The 22,211-nt window shown below is 35.8% G+C and overlaps 3 protein-coding genes and 1 long non-coding RNA gene across 5 annotated transcripts; 2 read left to right on the plus strand and 2 right to left on the minus strand.

Annotated features, from left to right (window-relative positions):
• Positions 1–3,927: 3,927 nt before the first annotated feature.
• LOC131011044 (uncharacterized) lies at positions 3,928–5,374 on the minus strand. Its single transcript, XR_009096724.1, has 2 exons — positions 4,711–5,374; positions 3,928–4,393 (listed from the first exon to the last, which is right to left on the minus strand). It is a non-coding gene; the product is annotated as an uncharacterized LOC131011044 (long non-coding RNA).
• A 480-nt stretch (positions 5,375–5,854) lies between these two features.
• On the plus strand, positions 5,855–6,421 carry LOC131009872 (uncharacterized). Its single transcript, XM_057937276.1, has one exon. It carries the CDS (start codon positions 5,855–5,857, stop codon positions 6,419–6,421), a length of 567 nt encoding a protein of 188 aa, XP_057793259.1.
• A 4,567-nt stretch (positions 6,422–10,988) lies between these two features.
• LOC131011040 (CMP-sialic acid transporter 4-like) lies at positions 10,989–16,801 on the minus strand. 2 transcript variants are annotated; one of them, XM_057938785.1, is made up of 15 exons: positions 16,445–16,801; positions 15,974–16,034; positions 15,835–15,898; positions 15,624–15,735; positions 15,413–15,492; positions 14,906–14,981; positions 14,726–14,826; positions 14,440–14,511; positions 14,017–14,065; positions 13,671–13,712; positions 13,081–13,202; positions 12,726–12,785; positions 12,150–12,198; positions 11,505–11,599; positions 10,989–11,408 (listed from the first exon to the last, which is right to left on the minus strand). In XM_057938785.1, the coding sequence occupies exons 1-15, from the start codon at positions 16,469–16,471 to the stop codon at positions 11,357–11,359; spliced, it is 1,062 nt and encodes a 353-aa protein (XP_057794768.1). In that variant the 5' UTR covers positions 16,472–16,801; the 3' UTR covers positions 10,989–11,356. The 2 variants fall into 2 exon arrangements, with proteins under 2 accessions (XP_057794768.1, XP_057794769.1); XM_057938786.1 differs by having other exon boundaries at positions 15,835–15,868; positions 16,445–16,652.
• Positions 16,802–19,874: 3,073 nt separating this feature from the next.
• On the plus strand, positions 19,875–21,872 carry LOC131011045 (protein translation factor SUI1 homolog 2). Its single transcript, XM_057938789.1, has 5 exons — positions 19,875–20,044; positions 20,752–20,857; positions 21,044–21,249; positions 21,330–21,383; positions 21,618–21,872. The coding sequence occupies exons 2-5, from the start codon at positions 20,821–20,823 to the stop codon at positions 21,660–21,662; spliced, it is 342 nt and encodes a 113-aa protein (XP_057794772.1). The 5' UTR covers positions 19,875–20,044; positions 20,752–20,820; the 3' UTR covers positions 21,663–21,872.
• Positions 21,873–22,211: the final 339 nt, after the last annotated feature.

The following is a 22,211-nucleotide window of genomic DNA, read 5'->3' on the forward strand; positions in this document are numbered from 1 at the left end:
GTGGTTCTAAATGAAGCAATCGCGGAGGCTACTAAGAAGAGAAAAGGGAGGATTATCTTCAAGGTGGATTTCGCGAAAGCATATGACTCCGTCGAGTGGGATTTCTTGGATTTAATGCTTGAAAGAATGGATTTTGTACCATTATGGAGGAAATGGATCCGAGGTTGTATCTCCTCGGCGACGACGAATATTTTGGTGAATGGATCTCCATCTGGTGAGGTGTGTTTAAAAAGAGGATTACGGCAGGGGGATCCGCTTTCCCCATTTCTCTTTCTTATTGCAGCGGAGGGGCTCCACTCTTTGATCACGAGAGCTGTTGAGAAGGAGTTGATTAAGCCGGTAAAGGTAGGAAATGATTACATTTCAATTCCGCACCTCCAATACGCCGATGATACGGTCTTCTTGATGGAGGATGATGAAAGAAATGCAGTGGCAGTTAAAAGGATTCTCAGAGTGTTCCAGCTACTGTCAGGGCTTGCTGTGAATTTCAAAAAATGTTGTCTCTTCGGAGTTGGGGTCGAGGAGGATAAGATCGAGAGGATGGCGGCTGTTTTGGGTTGTGATGTAGGCTCCTTACCTTTCAATTACCTCGGTATTAAAGTGGGTAGCAAGGGCAAAAAGGTTGCTGATTGGAAATACTTGGTTGAAAAGGTGAGAAAGAAAATCGATTCGTGGAAAAATGGGAAGTTCTCTCTCGCGGGCCGAGTGACCTTGGTGAAGGCTGTGCTTCAATCTATACCGATTTACCAGCTCTCTTTTACCTGTTTACCAAAATCAATTGTGAGTTCTCTAAATGCTTTACTTGGTAATTTTCTGTGGGGAGGGGGTTCCAGTAAAAGTGCGATTGCTTGGGTGAAATGGAAGGTGCTTTGTGCTTCAAAAGATGAAGGCTTGGGGCTTAAAAATATTGAGTGGTTTAATCAGGCACTTGTCGTTAAATGGTTGTGGCGGTACCTTACTGGAAGGGACATGCTTTGGGCTAAAATTGTTAGGTCCATTTATGGTGAGGTTGAGTGGGGAGAGACAGGTCTGGAAAACGCGGGGAAAGGTAGATTTAGAGATGGGTGGTGGCCGAAGATCGTTTCTGCGGCGGGAGGGGCGAGCAATTTTTGGTTTGTTCAAAATTTGAAGCCAAAGGTGGGGGATGGGAAGACCTTTAAATTCTGGAGTCAGTGGTGGGTTGGACAAAAGCCGTTGAAGTTTACTTTTCCTAGACTTTTTCAGTTGAGTGCTAATAAAGAAGCTGCAATCTGTGAAGTTGGGGAATGGACTGATACTGGATGGTGTTGGGATTTAAGGTGGAGAAGAGAGCTATTTGACAGAGAGAGGGAAGGAGTTTCGGAGTTGCTTAGCCTTGTTTCTGGTACTAATCTGTGTGCAGGTAACAAGGACGGATGGACATGGAGTGGCGACATTGGGAGAGGCTTTACAACCAAGTCCGCTTATGAAGCTATTAAAGATCAAGCAAACGAGACTACGGAGGCGGTGGAGGAAACTGATATGAGTACGAAGGTGTGGAAGATCCCTATTCCAAACAAAGTCAAGCTTACCGCATGGAGAATTTTGAAGAACAGAATTCCGACGTGTGACAATCTCTCGAGAAGAAATGTGATGTTGTGTGAAGTTGAGGTGGGATGTAACGCCTGTTTTCATCGGCAGGAATCCATGAACCACTTGTTGATCCACTGTCCAAAGACCTCAAAGGTATGGGAAGCAATCTTTCAATGGCTCGGAGTTAGCATGGCACAGCCATATGACGTGTCCTCGCACTTTCAGTTCTTTACTAATTTGAGTAGCCGGAAAAGAAATAAGAAGCTCTTGATGGCTCTTTGGTGTTGTACTACTTGGCTTATTTGGAAAATGCGTAATGAGAGTAGATTCGAGAACAAAAGATGGAAGAGTGCAAACTTGTTTGGAGAAATCAAAGCTAGAGTGTGGAGTTGGGGTAGAATTTTTGGTTTTATTAACGATGGAGTTGGGATTCATAGGTGGATGTCGAATGATGAATCACCGATGATTTTGTAATCTTCTTGGTACTACTGGTGCCTTTTCGTTCTATAATATTTACTTTCCTTATCAAAAAAAAGTTTAAACTCGAATAGTGATAACTGTTGCTATTTTGGTGTCAAGAATTTGGTTAATACATTTTTTTTATAAACAGCGACAACGATAATTTAAATGAATTTGGATCATTATTAAGACCGATTACTATATTATAATAATTTATATTAATAAATTTGAACAAGTTTGGATAATTTGTGATATTAAGTACTAAAATCATCTTTGGGACGCCATAAAAAAAGAGACAGATTGAATTATCAGAAATTGAAGTATCAGATAAGTCAAAGATTAAAGTAGCCAAAACTACATCAGCACAATCAGGGGCCTTCACGTGACACTATTCGAAATTAAGTTTCATAGCATGTTTAAGTCCTTGAAATATCAAGAAACCCTAACCCGTGGCGATATTTATTATACACACAACAGTATTAATTTGTAAATTAGAATGGAAACACGTAGAGTATTTTAATTTGTTGGTCATTTGCCATAAAGCACATGTCGGAGTGTAAGCGAGGAGAATTGCAGTGACATGCATGGATGAAAACAATATAATTAGATCTAACAAATTAAAATGATACAAAATGCGATAGTTTAAGCAAAAAACAGCACACTAACAATTCATAATTTGAATTCGAAAGAGGCTGCTCAATTCTTGAATTTAGAGGAGGTTGATCATTGCTTGGTTGCTCAGTGTTTGAATTCGGATGAAGCTGCTTCTCTCTTCTTCTTCTTTTTTTTCTTTTTAATGAAGGCTTTGTGCTTGAATTTAGAGAAGGCTGTTGAATTCTTGAATTTGGAGGAGGATGATCATTGCTTGAATTCGAATGAGAGTGCTCAGTGTTTGAATTTGAAGGAGGCTGCTCCATTCTTGAATTTGAAGAAGGTTGTGATGAGGAGTAAAATATGCACCAGCTAGTGTTATGCAATATAAGGGCCGAATTATTTATATCTATTATTATTATAGTGTTACTATTGTTATTTTCGATATTCTGTATAGAGTTGACTAATACAGGACTGATCTGATGAGACACCGAGGTTCGAATATTCTTTCAAAGAAAATAGAACTCAGTTTTGGCCAGCCTTGGTTCCCAACTTCAACAACTCATCAGCAACAGCCACAAAACCTCTTCATTTTCTATCATTGAAAGTTTGTCTCCCTCTCAATCATTCACACGACGCATACACAGCAATCGCTGCCGGCGAGAAGTCACTACTCTCCCTCGTCTTCTCTCTCCCTCTATTTCTCAACCCCCATCTCCCTCGGCCTCTCTGGTTTCGCGACAGAACGGCCGCCATCCACAAATGGATAAATCCGAATTATTAAAAAATGCTCACCGCTATGATAGAAATACATTGAAAGGTGAAATGAATAGCAACGAAGGTTAAATGAGCCCGAAAGTCAAAAAAATTGTGTGGAAAAACATAGTTTTGTGAAAGAGTCGGCTTCACCTCATTCAAAGATGAGCAAAACACGTTAAGAAATGCCCAATGACAAGGTTGGATCTACCTCATTCAAAGATGAGCAAAATACGTTGAGAAATGTCCAATGGCACGGTTGGATCTACCTCATCCAAGAATGAGTAATATTTTTAAGAAAAAGCTCAAGAATAAAGGTTGGATTACCCAAGAGTGAGTAAAATTCTTAGAATGCTTAACCGAAAAATTGGTCTCATTTCACCCAAAAGTGAATAAAATTCTAAAATTACCCAACGGCAAAGTTGGCTTCACCTCATCTAAAGATGAGTGAAATTCTTGGAAGAACCAAGGGCAAGTATTGGCGCAAGAAATGAAAGTTGATCACATTTGACGATGTTAAAAAATTAAAAGGGAAATCAAGTCTGTACCACGATTTATATGGCTGAAAATTATTATCATTGTTGATTTATATGGCTGAAAATTCTTATCATTGTTAACAACTTGCAGGGCTCGAACATCTCGTTTGTTTAGCCGAATTAGGAGAGCAGCACAACGTTGGCTCCAGCAATAACTTCACTGGTTGAACACGAAGAAGACATCGAGGTTCGAATATTCTTTCAAATGAAAGAGAACTCAGTTTGGGCCAGCCTTGGTTCCCAACTTCAACAACTCAGCAACTGGCACCGTCTGTGGGAAATCGAGCTACAACGTGAGTTTCAATCTTACGTTCTTCCCGATTTTTCAAATTTCCAGAATTTGTCCTCTATCGCTCTTTCGAGGAGAAACCATGTAAAACTTTCCTTGATGTATGACTAAAGTTTTCGATGGACGGACTTCTTTGACTTCCTTCACAACACGGTTGAAAAAAGTTTCAAATTCCATCTTCTTGCCTTTTGTTTTATGACGGTAGAACCTACTAATATTAGGCAACAACTTCTATCATCCCTTTCTTCCATTATGAAAAAACAACAAAAATATTTTAATTCTAAAATCATAACCACATCTTGATAATTTGATATTGAAGATAACAAACAATGAACAAAGGAAGGGGAGACAAACAAAGGATAACGATGGAGGCAAACAAAAGATAACGATGAGTAGTAGTCCTATCTTTTTACAGATTATCATCACAATTCTTATCAACAGCGCAGAACTTATACAAATTCCATTTCCAGATATTTCAGAATACAATTACACAAACCAAATTGCAGGCCGGTGAAGTTCAAAGCAAACCTGAAGAAACTGACGAGCGGTATCTATTACAAGAAACCTGCAGAATATATGGAGCTCTCAAGAAATAGTGAGAGTGTGTGGGTGAATGGAGAAGAAGATTGGGATGAAATGGAAATTTGGATTGAAACTTGCTGACTACTTCTTTTATTTTGTTAAACTTATTTTTTCTTGTTTTATCTGAAGCTTCTCTTTTGCTTCTCCTTAATTTATCTCGCCCATAACAATTGTTCTTCTTTTTAAAGAAAAAGTATATCTGCGCTACTAGTTTAAAAATAATAAGATTGGATATACCGCACGCCACCTCATGCATTATTCAGCATCACACATTCACACTCATCGTCATCGCACACCAAATATCTATATCATGATTCATTTCACATGAACTCCTATGAAACTCATCAACTATTAACTGAAACTGACTTACAACTAATTATATATGGAAGCTTTTGTAAACACATATATACTTTTGTAGAATTACGCGAGTCGTTATTTCAGAACTTGATGTATAATAATTATGTGTCGCATTGGGATTGCATTAATATAACAATAATTTCATGCGCGTGTGTAAAAGCATGGCCAATAAGTCAAGATTTGGATGTAATTTGTAACAATTATTTTCTTTTAAATTTAGCCACTATGATAAAATAGAGTTTGCGTGTAATATGTAAAATAAACATTTCTGATAGCAGACTACATTAATTTATAACTTATCTTGCATTGAGTTGAGTTGAGTGGGTACTGAGTCGTCAATACGATAGGAATAGATATCAAAGAATATAAGTAGTAGTAGTATGTAACATTTAAAATGTGAGAATATCATATATACTAGTATCAAATAAATCTAATAAATTCAGTCAGTCATTGATATGGAATTGGAATTTGTGAATATACAATATAGTAAAGCACGTGTCGCTTTCTTAATTTGTATTGGAAGGTGGCGACATTTGTGAGTCTCTATCTAGAAAGTTAGAAACGAAACGAAGAAGAATCAAAGTAAAAGTGAAACTGCGCTCTACGCCCGTTGTTTGTGTTTGACACAGCACTATACTTAATTTGTGTTTCCATTTTCCAACGCGTTATTGCTTTCGTTCAAATATAACATTCAATTTCAACCCCATTAATTCATTCCCAAATTAATCAATACATGGGTAGTTGCATCTCCTCTGAATCCGTCGCCGGCCCCTCCGCTAACGTGGTCGCCATCACCGGTGAACTGCGCCTCTTCTCTCTTCCCATAACCGCTTCCCAAGCACTCCAATCCCTTAATTTATCCCCAAATTCCTTCTTCATCTGCAACTCCGACCGCCTCTACTTCGACGATTTCATCCCACCCCTCGCCCACGACGACCTACTCGACGCCGCTCAGATTTATTTCGTCCTCCCTGCCGCCAGGCTCCAGTATCGCCTCGCCGCCTCCGACATGGGGGCGTTGGCCGTCAAGGCCAGCCTGGCGCTCGACCAAATCGGGCGCCGGAAGAAGAAAGCTCGGATCTCCCCTACTTGGACGGCGGTGGAGGATCCGCAGTCGAATCACACCGTTAATTACAGAAAGAGTTTCGTGAGCGATGATGGTGGTAGTAGTAAGTCATCGGCGACGCCGCGAGTATCGAGATCGACTTCTTTGAGGAAGCTAAGCAGATACTCTTCCCGGCGAGCTATGCAGGCAGTTAGATCCTTTAAGATTAAGCTGTCCACCATAAATGAAGCATAGTTAACCCCAAACAAATAAAATGTAAATTTGGTTTGAGACTTGTAAATTGTTATCCAATTCTTTTCATTTACCAACTAATCCTTCATATCTCAAAACTTTTCTGTTCGATTTCGTTAGCTATATGAATTGCATGCTGTCAATGCAATGCAATCCAGCACTTCAGTTATTGTCCACTGTAATTCCTATTTATATACAAATACAATTAGTAGTTTAATCAACACTAACATGAGTTCTTGCATGCATCAAATATTTGAATTCGACGTATGATTAAATTTCATTTGCTGGGATTTAATGTGAGTCCATTTGTACGGCAATACGAACTTTTGACTTTGGCGTGCAATCAATTCAAACTTGTTAATAAGTTTTCTTCAGAATTAATTAAGTCATTCAAACGTGGAAATTACATAAAAGGAAACAAGTTAAGATTAAAATAAAGAAAAAAAAACTACAACCTACTTATGACTTTTTGTTGCGAACCTAGATTTATTAGAGCATCCACACCTAAGACACACCCCTCTCCAATGCATTGTGTCTTAGGTGGGTGCTTAGATCCCCATTTCCACAAAATTCATATTTCTACATTTTTATTTTTAAAATTCAAATTTCATTAAAATTAAAATTCTACATTACAATAATTTAAATAAAATTAAAAACATAATTAAAATGGAGCAAACCCCATCATTGGAACCCTCGATCCGCCTTGTTGCTCCATGTATTCATCGAATTCACGATCCATCTTTGGAAATGTAGAAGAGAGAATTTTTTTTGGGAGAGAATTGTAGTTGAAGGTGTTGGTGAATTTGAAAGAATGGAAGGAAGAGTAGTATTTATAGAAGGGGAAAAAAGAAAAAAAAAATAAAAAATCAAAATAACCGTTGAAAATTTGCAACGGTCGTTTTTTTTTTTTTTTTTTAAAAGAAAATTTGGAAACGGTCGAATTTTGCCAAAATAGCCGATTTTTGGATATTTTTTTTTTTAAAATTAGGCGCGTCCGCAGGACGCGCCATCTCATCTCCTCTCTCGCCTCGTGCCGTAGCCTCGACCCCGCCTCGCATCTGGGCGCCCCTCCAGCGCGCGGCCGCCTCCTTCGCCCCGGGTCGACACCGCCCTCGACATGGCCGCTGTGAATGCTCTTAACCTCTTGTTTGACTTATAGCCAAGTAGTGGTTAGCAAAATTATGATTTTGTACAGAAAATCCTACGTTTTGTGTATGTTATAAAAGTTTGTAGCTAGGTAGTGACAAAATATATCAATAATAAGCATATGAATAATTCAAAACAATACTGTTTGTGTATATGAACATTAATTTTTCTCTCTTAAGTCGAAATTCCTTAGCAGAAGTCCAGCAATATAGTAATGCTTTGCATTTATATATGGTGGAGGTTAGGAGATTGGATTGGGCCATTTGGTTAATAATCATGACCGACAGGCTTAATAAGGCCATCCACTATGGTGGGGTAGTAATTTATGTGGAAGGAGTAGCACCATAGTGGAGTAAAATTTTTTGGGTAGCAAGAATTTTGGGGTAGCAAAATTGCTACCCGGTAGCAAACTGAATTCGTGGGACCCAAATGCTTCCCCTACCCCACTTTTTCATTTCCTATGTTTCATTTTTCAATTTCTCTTTCCTTTCCTATTTGTTTCATTTATTTTGTTTTTTCTTCTTTGCACTTTTCGTTTGGTATTTAAATTTTCATGTTGTGTGTATTTAAATTTGTGTTTTTAATTTTAGTTATGTGTTGTAAGAAATTAATTTTCAATAAAATACGCGTTTGAATTTTAATTTTTGTTAGCATAATTGTAGTAATTTTAAAATTTTATGTTATCATTTAAATAAAATAATTTATTCGTATAATTATATTAATTTTAAAATTAATTTATTCATATAATTATATTAATTTTATTAAAACAAAATATAATACAAAATTAAATACACAAATATATTGAGGTTTGGTAAAATAATAATAATAGTGGGGTCCATGAATAGTTAAAGTGAGGTAGTGCTATAGTGGAGAAAATATGGGGTAGTTGAAAAAGGAGGTAGTAGATGAGGTGGCACACATGTGGCATCCACTATGGGTAGCACTATAGTGGATGCCCTAAGGGCGCGTTTGGTTTTGGTTATAACACCATATTAACTACTCCCTCCGTCCACGAAAAAGTGCCCCATTTGGGTGCTGGCACGGGTTTTAAGAAAGCTGAAAAAGGTGGTGTAAAGGTGGTGTAAAAGACTAAAAGGGTAGTGTTAATGTATTGTGGTTACTTTTACTAATCTTGCACTAACTATTTGGCATTATTTTATTAGGTGAATTAAATGAAAGCATTTAAATGAGAAAACATTAAACAAAAGTGCCGATTCAATAAATAAATGAACTTGAAATTCAGAAAATAAATAAATAAATAAATACATAAAAAAATGGAAAATAAATAAATTGGAAATAAAATTTTCAGAAAATAAATAAATTGAAAATTCGAAAATAAATAAATAAATAAACTGAAAATTGAGAAAATAAATAAATAAACTGGAAATAAATAAATAAATAAGTAAATAAACTGGAAAATAAATAAACTGAAAATTCAAAAATTAATAAATAACTAAACTTGAAATTCAGAAAATAAATAAATAAAATGGAAATAAATAAATAAACTGGAAATAAATTAACTGAAAATTCAGAAAAAAAAATAAATAAATAAACTGGAAAATAAATAAACTGAAAATTCGAAAATAAATAAATAAATAAACTGAAAATTCAAAAATAAATAAACTTGAAATTCAGAAAATAAATAAATAAATAAATAAACTGGAAATAAATAAACTTGAAATTCAGAAAATAAATAAATAAATAAACTGAAAATTCAAAAATAAATAAATAAATAAACTGGAAATAAATAAACTTGAAATTCAGAAAATGAATAAATAAATAAACTGAAAATTCAGAAAATAAATAAATAAATAAACTGGAAATAAATAAATAAATAAGTAAATAAACTGGAAATAAATAAACTGAAAATTCAAAAATAAATAAATAAATAAACTTGAAATTCAGAAAATAAATAAATAAATAAACTGAAAATTCAGAAAATAAATATATAAATAAAATGGAAAATAAATAAACTGGAAATAAATAAATAAATAAATAAACTAAAAATTCAGAAAATAAATAAATAAACTGGAAATAAATAAATAAACTTGAAATTCAGAAAATAAATAAATAAATAAACTGAAAATTAAGAAAATAAATAAATAAACTGAAAATTAAGAAAATAAATAAATAAATGGGATTGATTAGGCGTGGGGGAGTTGGTTTTGTAGTTTTAATTAGTGAGTTAATTGTGTGGATTAATTGCATAGATTAAATAAAAGTGTGGATTTATTAATGGCATAAGTTGTAAATAAATTGAAAAGTAAAGGGTATGAATGTACAAAAAGGTAAACAGGGCACTTTTTCGTGGACAAAAAAAAAGGGGTAAGTAGGGCACTTTTTCGTGGACAGAGGGAGTAATTTATTCCAGGTTAGTCTTATGTTTGGTTTCCTCTGCGAGCACCGCGGACGGCCCGGCGCAATGTCAAGGCCCGGACGAAATTTGGCGGATTACTCAAGATTACTAATATCGCCTCCACCCTCCGATTATTCCATAATACAGATGCTAGAGAAATGATTTATCTTTTCTACCCTTCGCACGAAATTCGAAGCTCATTCAAAAAAAGACATTCTTCCTCATTTCTTTCTCCTTCATCGCGATTCTGAAGCAAAAATCAAAACAAATCCATAGCAGCAACTGGAACGGTAAAGAACCACATCGTTCGAATCTTCAACCGAAATTGGTATTCAGTTTTTATGTGGATTTATGGCTTCGATTGGTATATCATTTGTTGTCGTTCTTTTGAGAGTTGCAGATGATGTGGTTGAGAGAAGGGTAGGCGGATATTTTCAAAAATTGGTGATGATGTCGTTCTTCAACCGAAATTGGTATTCACTTTTTATTTGAGAGTTGCAGATGATGTGGTTGAGAGAAGGGTATGCGGATATTTTCAAAAATTACAGAGGGACAAATGTGTCCTTCTTTATGTTAATCTAACCTATATTAGTGGATACCAAACTAAATAAAGGCGTGACTAACTATAATATCAAACACCAATCAGTATTATTAATCACGCTTTATCTACATTATGTAATCATTAGCTAAACTATACTGCCTAATCCTTTAACCAAAACCAAACTCGCCCTAAGGTTGATAACAACGATACGGGATTATTCTGACTGAGAAATGTTGGAGACCTCGCCATGACATGAGGCTGGGTCAAACCCGCGCTGCTTCATTTGATTATTATGCGTAAATGATATTTTTATTAGTTATTAATAATAAACGACACTTTTATTAATAATAAATGAAATTGTATTTTTCTTAATAACAATTGATATTTTTTTCAAATGCAAATGATAATTCATAAATAATATTTTTTTTAATAAAAACAAATGATACTTTGTACTATAAAAATAAATGACATTACAAGTAATACTAGTAACTACAAATTAGAAGTAATAAAACAAAAGATAACTTCCATAATTAAAAAGAAGGAATCCCTTAATTATTGGAAGAAAATAGTTACAAAATATCACAATTACTCTAATAGCCTCACAAATTAAATATGAAAAAAATAAATAGAATAAATTAGTACATTAATGGATATGATGGTATAACGAAGAAATTCTCCATTCCCAAATGGCAGTCACCTTGAATCAAGTATCTTTCCTGATCTGGATCTAGTAAGCCAAGCCAAGAGTGTGGAATTTAGTAAATACCAAGCAACCATGATTCCATCCAAGTCTAGGACTTAGATAGTTTCAGGTTGATCAATTATGCCCAATTTTCAACTCAGCTCTATAAGGGTCTTTACACTGACCACATCAATAAGGCCAATGGTGCAGCTACTATCTCTGAACCTTCCCAATTGAGTGCAAATACACTGAGATCGAAACAACGCTGCCAAAAGAATAACTTTGATGGTAAGACTATATATAGCTCATTACAAATTATATGGTATCTGCCTCAATATTTGATTTGTTAAAAAGTACTCACGTCGAACCAAGAAAGAAGGCAAGGGATAGATGAAATCCAAACAGGAAGACAGACACCACTGCTGTCAACAACATTGCAACTGATGTAGAATATACCTGCAAAAAACCATGAAAATTGCGCCTTTTTTCCCCCAAAAAATTGATAACAGGAGGTAGTAAGAGTATTTCCTTGATTGGCCACAAACACATAAATAAGCTGAAGGACTCAGGGTAAAAACACACCAATCTTAAACGCCATCAATCTTGATTGTGGCTTCAGTACCCATGAACGAGACATGCCATGGGGTGTACTTTGATTTATATCAGGAACAAATAAGCATCTTTCTTCAGAGACACCACCAGTTCTGAAGGGTATATAATAACCGTACTATATTTCACTAAAATGTCTTCCTCAGATATATGCAGACCATCACAGTTGGACAATTTTCCCATGATCAAAACATATATTGAACCAACTTTAAGTCTCCACTCACTTGTTCAAGAACCTTATTTGTATCTGTGCCTATCTCACACTAATCACATAATTTTCTTTTTCTACCTCTTTAATACTAGCCAACTTAGCATTTCAATGCACAGCTCCAAAGTATTCAATAATGAACGGAGTATAATCTAATAACTGATTCATGTTTCAAAGTAACCTCTTTACCTTCACTATGTTGTCGGCATATTTCATGACCATTGATACAGCAATGCCACTGCATTAACATCAAGAGTAACACAAAACGTTGGAGCAATTATACTATTAATAAGAATGGTATGGATGAACATGTTTAACAGCAGAAAAGTAGATGTAAAAGTATGTCAACAGGAGAAACAATGATTTTCTCAAATATCCCAGCTGTACGCTACTATTTTCTTTTGATGTCCACAAATAATGTCTTGCTACCTACAACAAATAACTTATCCTATAGCCTCTCAAGTATAAGCAATGACATGCCAATATACGCTAGGTCCAGCTCCTATTTTTTAGGGTGGGAAGTAAAAATTCTATTTTAAAATTTTAACTTTCAGTTAAAGCTTCCTGCCAATCTAAAATAGGACAAGCACAGCATGCACCACATTGGTGGAGCACAGAACTACAAATCATCCAAAATCATCAAGAATCCTTGTTTGGGGCAGAACCAGCACAATCAGCATGCATCGACTTAAACTCATATTCATCTTAAATTTATTATCTTGATCAAATTCATATTCATAGTAATAGATTCCCAGAAATAAGTACCTAAGAGCATGGTTCAGAATCATGAGAACAGTAATGAATGAATATCCATGAAAGAATCCCCTGCAAAGAAGAAAAGAAAAAGCAAACTTCTTAAGGATGCCAAAACTGCAGTCAAAAGACCCACCTAATAATCTAGATCAAGGATGTTACTAGAATATAGAACTATATATGGTTCAATTTGAATGAAAGCCTTGTGGTGCAAGATTCAAAAAGAGACTGTACCATCAACAGAGTTCCATCCATCCTTCCAGATCCAGAGTAATTTCATTGGTTATCGAACAGGGGAGTACTTAAAAATTTTGAATTGCTGATTTATGTCGAAGAGGTAAACAAATTAAGGGGTAGTTCAACTTACTTGTTCGTAACAGCATCAAAATCTTGAACGACTATTGCGATGACATTGAAAATCATCCCAAATACATACAGCCAGAAGTTCTGAACATTAATGTTCCTTGAAGGTCGTTTTTTAATTATAGCCTAGAAAACAAAAACAATTATCAAACAAGTCCCAACATATTTCATGACTGTTTTCTTAATAATAAGGAAAGCACAATCAACAATATTGAGATGGGATCTTTTGATGAGAAACAAGGAGATTTATGAAGAAAAAGATGAATTAAGACTTTAAGTCATTACAAAGGGATTAATAAATTCATAAAGGCGATGCCATCTTAAGTAAGGATACAACTCCAATCTCTGGCAACATCTAAAACAATATAAAGGCCTTGAATTCTTTGTGACTTGGGTTGATAATGTCAATGGTTTATCATCAGAAGTAGAAAACACACACACACACACACAAAGATACATACAAACAAACAAACAAACTTAACCACATGAAGAGTTTCTAGGCTGCAGAATGGGTGACGTACTAAATGATTCTATTTTACTTAAAGAATAGAAAAGGACTGATGTAGAGAAAGAAGAGATGTACTACCGATTTACCTCAGTGTAAACTCCAGCAAAACCACTAAGAAGAGCCATGACCTGAAATGATCAACCAAGAGTCAATGAAGCTGGACACTGGAAAACTAATAAAATAATTTACAGCCGCTGTTGGACTAAAAGAGGACATTCTTGCTTGGATACAATGTACTGAGACACTAACTAGCCTATAACTTCCTCTCTCTTTCTATAATCAGCAACTGAATTTAATAAGTGAAATGACTGAAACATTAAATTATCATGAATTTTCTATTTATATTTTAATTCTTCCTGCTAATGCTATCTCAGACAGTATTAACGTAGTGGACATAATTTTTAAATGTAGGAGATTTGAGTTTCAACTTACAATTGCCATCATCCAACCCTGCAAAGGCGTCTGCAACACTTTATCTGAACTGAGTAAGAAGGATTAAAAAGAAAAGGTGAGGATGCCGTAAAGACATTGACAATGTAATAAATAAGGTCAGGGTTCCAAGATAAAGCAGAAAGAGAAAGCTGGAAAGAAAACTAATAGATATGTGTGTATCTCAGCCTACATCAAATATGACAAACATTCTAAGATATGCTTAAATACAAGGAGTCCTCAAGGACATATATACAGCCAATCCATTGACTAAGAGATGCTGAGGCTAGCAAAGATTATTAGCTCTCTCTCACACATGACATTCATTCTTAATTACATTTTAAGCTACGTAAAAAGGCAACAAAAATTGGTACTAGACCATGTAGCACAATGAAAAGAGTCGAGCCAAAACCCTCACATCCTTACTTGGAGTTAAGTTGTGCTGTTGTGCACCCTGCACAAAGTAGAGCGAAAGCTGCCCACTGAATCTCGTTCAACCTGAAAGGTGTTCTTCTTTAGTTTCACATATATTATGTTGGTTTGAATATTGAACAGTCATAACAGGAAACATAATCGCAATTTTAGTGTATGATTACATCTAAAAGATCTTCAAAAATTTAAGATAAAGGCCTCTCTCAGGAGCTGATGTCAAGTACAGAATTTCGAACTTGGAAATAAACTCAATAAAAGTAGGGTTCCAGGAATAACTTACTTTCTCTTGAGAATTATGCGGTATAGCACACCGGTGCTGATGATGTTAAAGTTCTTTAATATCTGGTAACCTGGAGCATCTACGTATGCAAAGATGTAATACTGCCAAAACAGAGAACTTCAGGAAACAGCATGCCACAGAAAGGAATTCATTGTGACTTTTTAAGTGATGAGACCCTACCTGAAGTAGATTCTTGACGAGATAGAGAGCTGCAGGGATGGGGTATACACTAACTTCATCCCATGTTGTACTCAACCTGGAGGAGGATTGAAACAGGGAAGAACAATTTGAATTAAGTAAAAGGAAACAGGAACTACTGAGGTTCAAAAAACTTAAAAATCAAATTTAGCTATTCCAAAAGATGCCACCCCAAGCATGCAATCGTCTCAGGATGGTAAACTTATGGCCCCAAAAACTTTTGGCAGGTTATAATGCAATTTAAATTCATGAACATCTACTAGAATCTAGCAAAGATATAGAGCCTCTTCACAGGATTCAGACTGGGGACTTTTAGATATGTGGTTAATCAGATCGTACATCTAGAACTCTTTACTCAGTTGTGTGTACTATAAATAAATCGTTCCCTCAATACCTTTTTAAGTCATAGATGAAGAAACTGTGTGCATAAGCCCATGAGTCTTACTGTTCTGTCATTTAGTGGAAAAATGAATAGCAAAGGGAGAAAACCTGTTATCATCAGTAACACCTTCATTCCTCCAGATTCTCGCTAATGCAGCAAGTGATAGTGCACACTTCAAAGTCTCTACCTAATCATAAACAATGAATTTCAGAACATTCTTCAAGAGATGCAGTCCCTTCGCAAAAACATTTGAAATGAAAAGAAAATAGCTAAAAAATAATATAATGATTAACCCAAGAGGAAACATTATACACTCACCAAAAAATTAGCAGTTGTAACACTGTACTCATACTTGCCAGCCCTCTTTGACCAGACGATAAGAATTGCTTGTGAACTTGTAAGAACTGTCAATGCTAGTGTCACCGCAGACCTGTTATTTATGATTAATCAAGCAGAATGGACTGTGAAGGTTTCCCCAAGTAGTTGTCGATACTCGCAAGATGTATAAGGGAATTTAAGACATCCATACTTGCGCTTCCACTTAGTATGGTCCGCAGAGCCACCTACTAAAGCAACCAAATTACTAGGAGGGCCTGCAATTCGACAAAAGAATATGAGGTGCAGATGGCAAGCCTGGTAGAGTGAAAGGATATGAAGGTGTACGGCACCTGAATGGGATTTCCCTCTTAAGCTCTCAAGATCATCATGAACTGAATCCTCATCTTTATCCTAAAGGATTCATCGCACAACAGTAGAGAGTGAAAAATAGATAAAATTCATTCTCGAGGCAGATTCCGGATGTGATTAAACTATAATAACAGAATCTCAATAATTCAGTGTGAGCTGATCTCTGAACTAGTAAAGAGAAACAGCGGCGAACGCACAAATGTATGTGTAATAGTAGAAGAGAAGCTCAAACAAATAAGAGTAGGCAAAAACAAAAATTGAAAGCAGTATATAGAAATGTTACATATAGGCAGCTGGAGCAGATAAAATAACAATGGGTGCAGGGAAACTAAAAACTAAAGGAAGAGTGATCCAGAACAAAATAGAGAGACTTGCGATGGCTTAATGAAATCCGAAATTGGCGGATAGAAAGCAGATTCAGAGAAGCAAATTGAGTAGAAAAGGAGGAGAACCTGATCCTTAATTCTTCTGTACTCCATTCACACTCTCTCTCTCTACCAACAATCGTCCTCCGTCGCCACCGCCACTACTACTACCACCACCACCACCCAAATGCAGTAGAATAAGATTTGGGGAGTAAGAACTAGAAAAAGAAACAGAATGGAGTGGAGTGAGGTGAAGAAGAACCGCGACGAGAACTGAAGATGAGAAAGAATAAGCGTTTTTATTTGATTTTTATGCTGTACTTGTTTTTTTTTTTTCAATGATGGTGCTATAAAATTACTATAAATTTTATACTGCTAATTTATTTTATTTTAATAAATTAATTAATTTTGCACTAATTTAATTATTTTATTTTTCAGATATTCAATTATATGTTTTATGAATCAATTCTAAAATATCACTCAAAATATGTGCCACATTTTATTAATTGGGCTACTGTTGGGTTGATTGTGATTCTTGTGAGTACTTGTTTGATTTAAATACAACAAGTTGGACCGAGAATCTTAGGCTATATTATTATATAATGAACTTTTATTTTAAAATTAAAAATTTTAAATGATATTTACCCATAAGATAGAGCTCACTATTTTAAGTTCATAACCACTTCTAAGAGCATAAGCAATGAGGGTGACCTGATAGCTGACCTAATAGAGGGGAGGACCATATTGGGTCAGTGAGGCTGCAGTGGGATGACATGATAGTTGACATGATCTTTTTAATTTTGATTATTGTATTTTTCATTTAATTTTAATTGCAGAAATTTAAATAACACAATTGACTTCAAATTAAACTTCATTAATTTTAAATATCCTAAAGATTACATTAAAAAAAATTTAAAGACATAATTTAAAATTACTTAATTAAAAATTTAAAACATAAAATCCTAAAGATCTCCAGCTTCTCTCACCCTAGCGATGATCTTCGCGCAAAGCTGCTTGTGGAGGGCGAGGGTTTCCGAATTCATGTCGTCGGTCTTCATGAATAAAATCTGGTCGCCATGCATCTTCTTCTTGAGTTCGTTCGACTTGGCGACCTTGGCCATCATTTGTTTGATGTTCTCGTCCGACCTGTCCATCCTGATCCTCTCCACGTATACGGGAGGAGGCCTTAAGCTTTGCGACGCCTTTCCTTTCCCCTTCGCTGCTCTCGCTGCCGCCTTCCTGCCTTGTTTTCAATTGGCCGGAAAGACGTGATCTCCTCGCCCGACGCCGAGGTAGTGAAGTCGCCTGTCTCCGACATCTTCGTCCTCTTGGAGGAATGGACGTCGCCCTCAAATTACATGGACTTGAACCTTCAGTTGATTCGGAGCATCCTCCATGCATTCCAGTAGTTGAAGGGGCCGTTACTTGGGCTCCTTGCTTGGAATATGACTTGGGCCTTTTATTGGAGCATGTCGTCGGAATGGCCGGAAGACCACTTCGCGCAAACCTCCATCTAAACATTCTCCCACAACTTCACATCCTGGGCCACTCAGGCAAAGTGTCCCTTTATTTGGCGGGGCTTCAAGGTGAGGCCGAGGAGGGCGTTCACCGGCTTTAGAATCCGGCCTCAGTAGGCTTCGCCTTTTTGATCGACACCCCGGATGGCGTCGTTCGTCTCCTCCGCCCAAATACGGACAATAAGGTTCGTCTCCTCGAGGGTGTATGTGTGTCGAATGGCCCTTCCCTCCTCCGGCTCTCTTGTCGGCGCCTTCTCCTTGAAGGCCAAAGCCTTCCACCGCTCTCCTTTCTTAGGCTTCGACGCACTGTGAGTGGTCGGTGGCTCCTCGTCGCCTCTTAAACTAGGTTCCTCCTCCAAGTTGATACTCGCCAAATTGGGACGATAATCATCTCCGTCGGAAAAGGTCGGGAACCCAATTTGAGTCGTACCAATTGAAATTGTATGGATCCATTTTTTTTTTTTTTGGAGAGAAATTGAGAGAGGAGGTAGATGAGTATGGAAGAGAGGTGAAGAAGAAGAAGAAGAAGATAGGCAAATTTATAGAAGAGAAAAAAGGGAAAAAAAAAAATCAAACGGTTAAATGACTGTGAATCAAACAAAATCAGCAACGGTCAAATGGCAATTTTCCAATTAATACAAATTTGATTTTATTTATTTTTTATTTTTTTAAAAAATTGGCGCGTGTAAAACAAGCGCCTGCCACTTTCCTCTATCGGGGCTGCCCTGTTCTATTGGAACCCCATCGAGTCACCGTCGCTTGCAGTGGGCGACCCAATAGGCGAGGTGACTCGAGACCCCCTATCGGGCGACCGCTGTGAATGCTCTAAGTTACATAAATTATTTGGTGAAGATTGGTGGACTTAGCAATTCATGTCATACCACAGTTCATATAATATGTTTTTTTCAGGGAATTTATGGTTTATATCGTTATATGCTAGTTATTTGGCAGACGAAGAAGGTAAATATGGGAATGACTAATAATTTTGAAAAATAAAATGGATAGTAAACAGTAGTATTATGTGGGAATAATTGCACGTAAATATACTAATTTTGGCGAGAATTTATTTGTAACACAAATTTAGAAAAAATCAATAAGATACACGAATTTTAGTTGTCGCTTAAATTTGACTTCGTTGAATGCTAAAATATTCAAAATTGTCCCCTCTTTCAAGACAAATTGCACAAAAGTCCACTTTTAAATTTATGTGTACAAAAAAAATCCATTTTCAAATTTGTGTGTAAAGTTTTAATAAATTACCTTGGTGAGCATGTTTTCTATAATTATAAAACTCACGCTCTCGTCAAAAACGGTATCAGAGCGGATTTTTATTGAGGATTTATAAAATGTTTAATGTATTATGTAATTAATCCTATGTGAGAGAAGACTCCAAAGAAATTATGGTTCCGGATAACTGTTCGAGATGCAATGCATACAAGATTATTCTTTATAGGATAGAGGAATTTCAGATGGTGCGAATGATGCTTTGAAGGATATATTGGTCGAGAAGAAGATGAAGAAAATATTCGTGAAATTATCATGAGTATTGAATACTATCAAACCCATATTCTAGAAATTGTCGAGTTCTAAGCGGCAAAGACGAATCCAAGCAAGTATTCATCTCGAACAGTTGTTTGAGTCCATAATTTTTTCGGAGTCTTGTTCCATATAGGATTAGTTAAATATTTTATAAATTTTCAATAAAAATCTACTCCGATACCATTTTTGACAAGAGCATGGGAGAAAGTGAGATTTATAATTATATGAAAACAAGTTCACCAAAGTAATTTATTCAAAATTTACACACAAATTCAAAAGTTGATTTTTCGTACGCATAAATTTGAAAGTAGACTTTTGTGCAATTTATTTTGAAAGATGGGACAATTTTAAATATTTTAAGATTTAACGGAGTCAAATTTAAATGACAACTAAAGTTCGTATATTTTATTAAATTTTAAATTCGCGTTAAAAATGAATTATCGTCAAAATTGTATTACAATTATCCCTCTATTTACCTCAAAATGTACCAACTTTGGTTTATAATCGCTAGAATATTTTGCGACTTATGGACGTAATCCTATAAGATTCTTCTTGCTGCTTCCAAAGCTCATTCTGTTTCCTCTCCCATCTCTTTGTGCCAATTAATTCTCTTTCTTCTTTACCCGAGCAGGTATTCTTCTTCGTCAATCTCCATCATTTTATTCGGATCTGTCAGTGCTAATTCTCGTATTGATTGTTGCTTTATAGACTAACTGATCAAGCGTGAATTTATTCCGATAGGAGTTAGGGTTTCCTCTCCGGTAATTCTTAAGATTTATCTGTGATTTTTGCATGTAAGATTTTTGTTTTCATGGATTGGGGTTTAGGGTAACTATTAATTGCTAAAGATCGATCCTTTTGCTCTATATCTGTTGATTTCTTGACCATGAAAAAAGTTTGTTTAAATAACACCTGAGGTCTATTCCTTAGAGTACTCTCCTACTTGCTCCTGGGGAGTTTTCTTTTCATGATTGAGTATTTTTATCATCATTACCAGGACTTCTCCAATTCTACCTTTTTAATGGGATATGAATAAGCAAAATTAGCTAAATGTAGAAGTTATCAAGGGCTCTGTGATATTCTAAAGTTTCAATCCATCTTAGTAAACAATGGATTAACTTATACTATGTTGTCTGGTGGTGTTGCTGTGACTGGGGGCTGCTTTCCCTGGGTGCCAACAAGCCTCGAAAGTATAGTTGTTGAATGTTTTTGTTCCTCGTCACTATTATGTGTTGTAAAGCAGATAAGACGAGCCACAGAGAGATTCAGACAAATATAATATGCTTGGATTTGACGTGCTTGTATGGATGATCACTAATTTTAGTTTTCCCCTCTCAGGTCTGAGCGTTTAAATCTAGTTGCAGGAAATCGTGTTCCCTTGTACGGTTGCTGCATCAACCAATTTTCATGTCTGATCTTGATATCCAGATTCCTACTACTTATGGTATGCTTGTCACTTAAAATTCTTGTTTATTTGAGCAATTACTGCATTAGTTCATAAGTGGAGAAGTCGAATATAGAGGGTGAACAGTTAGAAATGCTTGAGATGGCATACCTTGGATGCCTTGCAAGGGATTGGGAGACCTTCCATTTGACTAACTATTGGATTTTTACACTTTTTGTAATGCAGATCCTTTTGCTGATGCAAATGCTGAGAACTCTGGTGCTGGAACAAAAGAGTACGTACACATTCGGATACAGCAACGAAATGGCCGGAAAAGCCTGACTACTGTGCAGGGATTGAAGAAAGAGTTCAGCTATAACAAAATCTTGAAGGATCTTAAGAAAGAGTTTTGCTGCAATGGAACTGTTGTCCAGGATCCGGAATTAGGCCAAGTATGTTTTAAGATTTTCTTCCTTATCTTTTGCATTTGATTGTCGTAGAAATCAACTCTTTATTTTTTATTTTGCTGAAGGTTATACAACTCCAAGGTGATCAGCGGAAGAACGTTTCTACTTTTCTTGTTCAGGTTATTACCTAGTTGCTAATTTGTCATTTGGCGTGATATGAAAATATTATGTGGAAAATAAACGTGTCAAACCGAAGGGTACGAGAGAAAGAGATAGGTAGTGAAATGTAGTTTTCTGAGCACAAGAATACTAGTCTGAGGCTCATTAATGAAATGAAATAAAAACCTAAATGGAGCCTTTTGAACTTAATCTGCCTGTATGACTATTTAATCAGTTCTTGGTTCCAAATGCAGGCTGGTATTGTGAAGAAGGACCATATCAAGATTCATGGTTTCTGAAGTGCTGCAGCTTGCGCCTTTGTCTTTATTGTAGGATCTGAAGTTATCAGAAGTGAAATTTCTTGTATGCTTAAGTTGTATTACTCCAGTATCTCTTTGTTTTGCTACAACTGTCGTGTGTGATTTTGAATAAACTATTCCTAGTGTTAAAGAATTCAAGTAATAGTGATATAGTATATCTTTTATTGCTTTTGTAAGGCAAAATGTTCATCAAGGCTCCTATTTTACACTTGGATCAGTGATTACTATAGTATAAAATCAACAACTTGCTTCTTGTTTTGTTTTTTCAGTCCGGAATCGTACTTGTGTTTCAATTCAAGGGCAAAATTATCTTCCAATCATCTTCAAATGGAAGAGAAAAATAGAGACGAGGGAAAAGGAAATACCAATTACCGCTTGGTCAATACTCGAATTTTAAAAAATGATAGTCTGGAAATTGAAATAATTCGGGAAAATAATTGGGTATATACTAAATCCACCGATGTTTTGTTATATAGACTAGTAATAAATGTACCTGTTTACGGGTGTAATGAAAATTAAGTTGAAGTT

Source organism: Salvia miltiorrhiza, chromosome 2, assembly GCF_028751815.1.
Source record: "Salvia miltiorrhiza cultivar Shanhuang (shh) chromosome 2, IMPLAD_Smil_shh, whole genome shotgun sequence".
Classification (NCBI taxonomy): Eukaryota; Viridiplantae; Streptophyta; class Magnoliopsida; order Lamiales; family Lamiaceae; genus Salvia; species Salvia miltiorrhiza.